General features: G+C 51.6%; 1 protein-coding gene across 1 annotated transcript; it reads right to left on the reverse strand.

Moving 5' to 3' along the window:
- Window positions 1-595: 595 nt before the first annotated feature.
- On the reverse strand, window positions 596-7,843 carry LOC117870484 (C-type lectin domain family 2 member B-like). The gene is made up of 5 exons (XM_034757669.1): window positions 7,670-7,843; window positions 3,359-3,475; window positions 2,322-2,503; window positions 956-1,059; window positions 596-765 (listed from the first exon to the last, which is right to left on the reverse strand). The coding sequence occupies exons 1-5, from the start codon at window positions 7,746-7,748 to the stop codon at window positions 615-617; spliced, it is 633 nt and encodes a 210-aa protein (XP_034613560.1). The 5' UTR covers window positions 7,749-7,843; the 3' UTR covers window positions 596-614.
- Between the last annotated feature and the right edge of the window lie 1,000 nt (window positions 7,844-8,843).

An 8,843-nucleotide genomic window follows, 5' to 3' on the forward strand; every position in this document is an offset into this window, starting at 1 on the left:
TTACAGAACCAGACAGAGACCATGCAAACAAACATAAAAAACAACACAGAAGTGAGGATTTCACAACGACATCTATACAGACATAAGGGTTTCCCAGCTGTGTCTATTGATAAGTGAGTTTTCTGTCTGCTAAGAACTATCAACCTAAATTTCCTTTTACTTCTTCTAGGCTCTTTCCTTTCTCTGGAGGTGATAGGAATACAATCCTGTCCTGATATTCCTAACAGCCCAATAGCACCTTATTTCAATGTGACTAGCTTGGAATGTGAGGATGTGACTGTTCGCTTCTCAGTTTATGGCTGGCCTCTGCTGCTTAGCCGACAGCCTTAGCCTAAGAACCAGGCCTCAGACTGTCACAGTGAGAGAAGGCTCTTACACAGACAGAAAGTGATTTTGATTCTTTCTTTTACACCTCTATAACTAGCTAAGTGATAAGAATACACCTAAATTCTTAAAGTATAGGCCAGACCGGCTTGAATATCTATATCCTAACAGGTTTCAGAGTAGCAGCCATGTTAGTCTGTATCCGCAAAAAGAACAGGAGTACTTGTGGCACCTTAGAGACTAACAAATTTATTAGAGCATTATATCCTAACAGTCTGATTCCCTTGAGCTCACGAATCCCCTCCCACTCCATGCCCCTCTCCATTCACAGGGGTATCAGGTCTACTGCAGATCCATTTTCTCAGTGAGCTGCAGCTGGAGCTCATGACGTTGAGGTCTTCGTCCAGAAACGCACAGTCTGGTCCTCCTTGTATCTCAAACCTGTAACCCAGAGACAATTGGAGCTAGAGTCAGTGTGTGCCAGACAGGGAGGGAGCTGCTGCACTCACAGCCCCTCAGGATCCCCCCGTCCCCGCACGAGCACCAGGCCCCACTCCCGGCAAGAGGGGAAGTTAAAGCAGCCAGTGGGGCATTTACATCACATCTGACCAACACAGAGAAAAAGACTCACCGATGGTCAAACTCGGTCCCGTTGACCCATTTCCAAACCTGGCCCATGGCCTTCCGGAGGCCGATCCAGTGGTCCAGTTTGCCTTTGTATGGCAGCAGGGAACCCTTAGAAACCCAATAGACGCAATCAGCTGTGTTAGGCCCTGACTCTGTGCTGCTCCAACACCCACCAGGGCCATGGGCAGCGGGAGATTTCTAGAGACTTTGGCCTTTGTTATTGGGTGAAGGGATCAGATAAGTATTAACCCTTCACCCTCCCCAGTCTTCTTTTTGGGGCTGTGGCACCTACTGGGTGAAGCAGGAATTGAGCTGCAAGGTCACTGTCCGCCCAGCAGCCCCTTCTCAGAGCACAGCAGGGCCGGGGGGAGAAGGGAGCTGGAGGGTGAGGGCAGATATCTCCCTGCCACCAGGGCAGGGAAGTGAGGAGAGGACAATGTAGGGTTGCCAAGTGTCCGGTTTTTTACCAGAATGTTTAGTTGAAAAGAGAAACTGGCAGCCTTTACCTGCAGCAACCAGCCTCCACCACCAGGGGGTGGGAAGAGCAGGCTCTGCTTAGCAGCTGCGACTCTTCCCATCCCCCAGCCTGATGGAGAGAACTGGCTGGCTGCTGGACCGGTTTCCAAAGTAGGTACCGGACCAGTGCCGTCTGAGGGGAAGGGGGAGACTTGTCTGCCTCTCGCTGCCCTACTGTGCCCCAATTTCCCCAGCCCCTCACTCCAGGGACTGACCCCTGCCGTGCCCCCCTGTGCCCCGATTGGGCAGGGGGACAGGCTCCATGTCAGCTCCTCCCAGCTCAGCTCTGCAGGCGGCAGGAGAGTCCTGGGAAATGGGGGAGCGAGTGATTGGAGTGGGGGCAGGTGGGGTAGAGGGTGGGGCCTCGGGGGAAGGAGCGGGACAGAGGGTGGGGCCTCGGGGGAAGGAGCGGGACAGTGGTGTTCAGTTGTCAGGAATTAGAAAGTTGGCAATCCTAGAGAAGAGGAGGAATAAAGCCGGCCTCACCTCCAGCTGGATTCCCCCCGCCCCACCCAGGAGGGAACCCTGGGGCTGGGCTGAGCTGGGGGGCGGGGGAAGGTTCTCACCTCCTCCAGCCCCAGGCAGCCCATTGGCCTGGAGCTGACTGAGCCGGCCCAGCCCTGCACAGGGGGAGTCTCCCACCTGGGCTCTGGCAGATGCAGGGTCGAGGTGGCTGGAGCCCCAGGTCCAGCCAGGATTCAGCTGCTAGAACCGCACTGACTCTGGCCGCCCAGCCTGGGAGGCACCCGGACTCCTCTCTGCCCTACAGGGGCTGAGCCCAGCCTGACTCCAGCCCTGTCTGTGGTGCCAGCGATCGCTGGGCTTGGCACAAAGCATCTATCCGGGCTTCTCACCAGCTCCTGCGGACTCTCAATCCCAGCCAGGGAGGCAGCGTGTGACGAGCAGACGCTCTGGCTGTAGGTCCAGTTCCCTTCGGCCTTAGAAAAATAGTAACATTTCCCTTGGATCCGGATCCAGCCGTCCGGGCACCAGGAGGCAGCAGGGGGGCAAGGAGGAGACGGCCTAGATTTTTCAACTGGAAAAAACAAAACACAAGGTGAGGGATCGTCCCGTCTCTCATCTCTGTGGAGAACAAGCAGGGCCAGAAACAAGAACTGCCCGATGGGATCAGACTGATGTGAGAGATGGGCCAGTCTGAGAGTGGCCAGCAACAGCTGCTTCAGAGGACGTGGCCACCAATCCGACAAGCAGTGTAGTTGGAGTTTGTTGTAACACACACTGCGGTAGTGCCAGAGGCAACCAGGCCACAGCCCCCATCAGGCTGGGGATGTACAAAGTGTGCAGTGAAGGGAATGGGGAAGGTGAGAGCCAGGGAGGAGTATGTGTGATAGGGGTGCTGGAACTGGGGTAGTAAGGGGGGCCATGCCCCACCATGTTTTAATGTGGGTCAGCCAGGCCTGCCCACTTGTTAACCTGGGCGTAGAGCCTTGGGCAGGCTCGGTGGTGGCGGCGGCAGGGGCTGCGCTTCACGGCCGGGGAGCCGAGAAGGGGATCAGCTCCCCCGCCATGACGCACAGCCCCTGCTAGCGGCACCAGCCTGGTGGGGTGCTGAAGTTGGCCTTAGCTCCCTTCCTCCCACCATGGGGCCCCACCCCCTGCTCTTCTTCCCTTCCGAGGCTCTGCCACCTGACCAGGCCAGAAGCCAGAGCCGGGGTGTGGTAAGAGCCACCCAGGGAACCTGGGCTGCTGTGGGGAGCCGCAGACACCCCACCGGCCCTGGGGGAAAAGGAGTGGGGGAGGCCTAGAGAGACTTCTGTCTGACCTGACTGCTAAAGAAGAGAGGCCAGGGAAGAGATGAGGTGGAGGTGTGAGCTGCAAAGGAAGAAAGTTCCACACCCAGAGACTGAATCATCGGGGATTGGGAACTTACCTATCAAAGCTGCTACTAGAGCGATGACAACGACCGTCATAACCACGGTTATGGCTCTGAGGACAGCTGGACGTTCCCATAGTGCAGGTTTCCTGGAGCTGGAATTAGCTGGATGACCTGGAAGATCAAAACCTGTTAATCATAGAGTATCAGGGTTGGAAGGGACCTCAGGAGATCTAGTCCAACCCCCTGCTCAAAGCAGGGCAAATTCCCAGACTTTTTTTTTTAAACCCCAGTTTCCTAAATGGTCCCCCCTCAAGGATTGACCTCACAACCCTGGGTTTAGCAGGCCAATGCTCAAACCATTGAGCTATCCTGACTCAAACTAGAATTATTTGCCATCAGGCTCTGATCTGACACACACTAGATATTTATTTTGACGTCTTAAATGGTTCTGTCCCAGTTCTGGACACAAATATTAACTCAAACTCCCATTCAGACTGCGAAGGAGAACATCATGCCCCAAATCACCAGCTCAATTAATCCACAGAAAGGACCCTGCAGAATTCAGAGGAGGATGCAGGATGATCAAGGGTCTGGAAAATCCACAACAAGAGATTGACAAGCCTGGGATTGTTCACCATCGATGGAGGTGAATGAGAGGGGACAGGATAAACAGATTCTAAAAGTTTATTCATAAAAGAAGTATAGATGAGAGCTTGAATTGGTTAAATGGAATCAATTACATACAGTAATGGCAAAGTTCTTGGTTCAGGCTTGTAGCAGTGATGGAATAAACTGCGGGTTCAAATCAAGTCTCTGGAATACATCCCCAGCTGGGATGGGTCATCAGTCCTTTGTGTAGAGCTTCAGTTTGTACAAAGTCCCTCCGGAGGTATGAAGCAGGAGGGAAGACAAGATGGAGGACTTTCTAGGGCTTTTAATACTCTCTGTCCTAGGAGGACACCTCTTTGTTCTTACTGTGGAAAATTCCAGCAGCAAGATGGAGTCTGGAGTCACATGGGCAAGTCACATGTCCATGCATGACTCAGTTTGCAAGCTGAAGCCATTGTTTACATGCTAGTTTGAACCTTTTCAGGAAAGCTCAGATGTGGATTGGTGTCTCCCAAGGTTCACTGTCTCTTAAGTGTTTCTTGATTGGGCACTTACTGAGAATAGTCCCTTCTCAAGAGTTAGCTGACCAAATGTTTTACTGAGGCTTCGTAGAATCAAAACACCTTGATATACAAGTACATAGCCAATATTCATAACTTCAACTACAAAAATTCACCCACACACAAATAGCATAATCATAACCAGCAAATCATACCCTTTCCATAGACACCTTACACAACAACCTTTGTATAATATTTGCTGAAAATATATAACAGTGGTTGCAACAATAATCTATATGGTCACAGGTTATGTCAGTAATGTCACAAGGGGATTGTGGCAGGGCAGGGGTAAACCCCTTGAATGCTCTGCTAAAATGCTAGCTAAAGCCCTAATGTCTGGTAGGGAGGCCAGGTGCGGGGGGGGCCAGGTAGTCAGCAGAGAGCCCAGCTACAGGCCCAGATGAGGGCTGGCTCACGCCTATGAGTTGAGTAAGTAGCGACAGCTGGGCTGAGGAGGGCTATAAAAGCCCTGAGGAAAGCTCAGTCAGGAGGCTAGCCTGGGAGGGTTACATCTCTGTCACCTCACCAAAAGAAAGGAGCCTCACGGGCCAGGAGACCCTGGGAGAGTCTGACTGGGGATAGCTGTTGGGGGAGAAAGGGAGATAACACTGTTGCACTGTGTGACGTTATTGACATAAACTGGGACCGTATAGATCATTGTTGCAACCAAGGTCCTGTAGTGGCACCCAAATCATGTATAAAGGGGGTCAAATGGGGTGTCTAGGACAAGGTTATGGTTTACTGGTTATGATTATGCCATCTATATGTGTGTATCAGTTTTGTAGTCGAAGTTATGAATATTGGCTCTATACTGTCTGTATGGCAAACTTATGCTATGCTTCTGGGTGACATCCCAGACAAGCTGAGATTAGCTCTGCCTAGCCTGCTTGATGGCCCATTAAAGACCATCAGCTATACAATGGACCCATTGAGAGAAGGCAGATACGCCTTGTAACTCAGCAAAGTATGCAGGGACTGGCCCATGTGACTCCAGACTCCATTTTGCTGTAATTTTCCACAGTAAGAACAAAGAGGTGTTCTTACACCTGGAAAAGACTATATAAGGCTGATGCCTCATCTCCATCTTGTCTTCAATCCTGCTTCTTACCTCTGGAGGAACTTTGCTACAAACTGAAGCTCTGAACAAAGGACTGAGGACCCATCCCAGCGGGGGATGTATTCCAGAGACTTGATTTGCAACCTGCAGTTTATTCCATCGCTGCTGCAAGCCTGAACCAAGAACTTTGTCATTACTGTATGTAATTGATTCCATTTAACCAATTCTAACTCGCATCTCTATCTTTTTCCTTCTATGAATAAACCTTTAGATTTTAGATTCTAAAGGATTGGCAACAGCGTGAATTGTGGTTAAGATCTGATTTGTATATTGACCTGGGTCTGGGGCTTGGTCCTTTGGGATCAGGAGAACCTTTTTCTTTTACTGGGGTATTGGTTTTCATAACCATTTGTCCCCATAACGAGTGGCACTGGTGGTAATACTGGGAAACTGGAGTGTCTAAGGAGATTGCTTGTGAGACTTGCGGTTAGCCAGTGGGATGAGACCGAAGTCCTCCTAGTCTGGCTGGTTTGGTTTGCCTTAGAGGTGGAGAAACCCCAGCCTTGGGCTGTAACTGCCCCGTTTTAGCAATTTGTCCTGAGTTGGCACTCTCAGTTGGGTTCCGCCAGAACCGCATTGTCACACACTGTAAATAAAGACACAAGAGTGAAGCACTGAAGAAGGCGTGGGGACTCTTTAGTTTAACCAGCCAACACAGGGCCCAGACATGAGAGAGTGGAAACCTGTGTCGACCCTGTGACACTGGGGGCTTGTCCAGGATCCTCCTAGCCATCGCTAACAATGGCTGCTGGCATGGAGGAGACCCTAAAATGGCTGGTGACCACGGTGCAAGAAATGCAACAGTCCCAACAGACAGAACGGCAGGCCCTGATGATATGGCAGGCAGACCAACAGCAGACACTGCAGGAGTTTATCAGGGAACAGTCAGCGACCCAACAGATCCTCCAAAAGGTGGTGAGTCTGGCACTGGGGGACAGGACCAGGATGCTGGGGTGGGGCTCTGCAAGATGGGCCCCACAGATGACCCAGATGCATCCCTGGGGACTTTCGAATGGGTGGCTACAGCGGCCGGCTGGGTGTGGGCGACCTGGGCCCTGTGGCTAGGTGAAGCACTGAAGAAAGCCAACACAGGGCCCCTGGGAGAGTGGAAACCTGTGCAGGCCGTGTGACAGGGATATTCAATTAGATTAAAGAGTTGGGAAAGGAACTATTTTTTCCAGCCAATGTATAATTAGACTGTGGAACTCACTGCCACAGGAAATTGATAAAAAGAATTTAGGAAAGTTAAAGGGATTGAGCATTTATATGGTTAACATGAAATATCCAGAGTTGCCATAATTAACAACCAAAGGTTGGCAGGAACTTTGGAAGAGCGCCTGTGTTCCAGGGAGAGTAAATCCAGGGAACCCCGGCTGGAGTTCAATCTTAGCAAATCCTCTTCCCTAGCACCCAGAGACATCTGAGGGCATGATAAATTCACTGGCAAAACACAAGTGAATGCGCTGTGGCTACAGGCAGCTACACCTGCTCCTGGCCATGCACGGAGGCAGGCTCTGCATACAGGGCCGGCTCCAGGGTTTTGGCCGCCCCAAGCAGCCAAAAAACAAACAAACAAACAAAAATAAGCCGCGATCACGATCTGCGGCGGCAATTCAGCCGGAGGTCCTTCGCTCCTAGGCGGAGTGAGGGACCATCCGCCGAATTGCCGCTGAATACCTGGACGTGCCGCCCCTCTCTGGAGCGGCCGCCCCAAGCACCTGCTTGACAAGCTGGTGCCTGGAGCCGGCCCTGTCTGCATGGGTTATGAGTGCAAACACCTCAACTCACACACTGGAAGGACAACCAACCAGAAGGAAAGAGCAGTGACAGGAGCGACCCAGGGAGACGTGAGCCAAACGATTTCGAGGGGATAGAACACGTGGAGTCCTAAAAACCATACGTGCCACTGCCACACAAGAGAGCATGTGCAGCACGAGCTGAGTCCATTGGAGCAATACAGCCTCTGTTGCAAGGGGCGGGGGTGGGTGGAGGGAGGAGGAGGAGAAAAGACAGCTACATCCACCCCTGAAAGGCATCTCCTCTCTCCAGCCTGTTCCTAGGCAGGGAAGCTCCAGTTACCTGGTTCTCCTCCGTTCTTCAAGTCTATGGCATTGGTAAGAGGCTGTCCAGGGGGATCTACTTCTGCTCCCTCCCACATCTCTCCTCTCAGTGAGGCAGCCGTGGGTGCTGGACTCTGATCAGCTTGGGGCCAGCTGCAAGAAATGGCTCTACGCAGCCACGGCCGAGTCAGTTCCAGTCCCAGCTGCCCTAGAATGTGCAATGACAGAGTCAGGACAGTAGAGGGGTCGGTGGGTTTGTTTGTGGTGTCCCATCCCCCCGTCCCTCAGAACAAAAGCCCAGCACAGTGTGGTACATAACCCCCTCCTGTGTCATCAGCCCCTCATTGAAGATTCCCCATTTCCTCTCACCCCTCAATTGGGAGTTGGGCAGGAGAGGGACACACGGACGCTGGCTGTGGGGTGCAGGCAGGGAAGTTCACATGCCGTTTATGTCTGGAGTGAGGGGCACACAATGCAGAGCTGTGTGTAGTGCCTCCCCCTGCACTGGCAACTCTGGGAAGTTGGGGGGGGTGAATTTGAGATGCAGCTTTGGGAGGGGCACAGACACAGCACCTTGGAAGGACTCAAAGGGACACAGTCTCCCCCTTCCCCCAGTTGGATAAAAATCAGTGGTTTAAAATTTGTTTTTATTTAAATAAATACGGGTTTAAAAGAAACCAATTTAAAATTAAACTTGAAATAACAGTATGTTAAGGCCTAAACTTACTATAATCCATTAAAATAACTTAATATTCCAGCAGAACATGTTTGCTGATGACGTCTTGAAGAAAGTCAAACCACTGAACTGGTGCCAGTCACTGGCTAAGCACCGGTGACAGAGTTGGTTAAAGCAGCTTTGGACAGCAGTAGCCTCTTGCGCAGGTGCAGAGACTATTCTCTTCATTTCAGTTTATTCAAAGTTAAGAAACCGACTGGGAGTTGAAAAAGCAGCAAAGCTTGTTTTGCTCTTCCAGTCTATGGATGAAAACTAGGTGTGAGAAGGGGAGCTCTAGATCAGTGGTTCTCAACCTGCGGCCCAATCAGCACACGGCTGCGGCCCATGTGACACCTCAGGGCCATACAGATAGTATTGGATGTGGCCCACAATGGTACACAGGTTGAGAGCCACTGCTCGAAAGTCCTAACCAACATGGAGTGGGAGTCACAAAGGACTCAAGCATTGCCTCACAGCT

Source organism: Trachemys scripta, unplaced genomic scaffold, assembly GCF_013100865.1.
Source record: "Trachemys scripta elegans isolate TJP31775 unplaced genomic scaffold, CAS_Tse_1.0 scaffold_28, whole genome shotgun sequence".
Taxonomy (NCBI): domain Eukaryota; kingdom Metazoa; phylum Chordata; order Testudines; family Emydidae; genus Trachemys; species Trachemys scripta.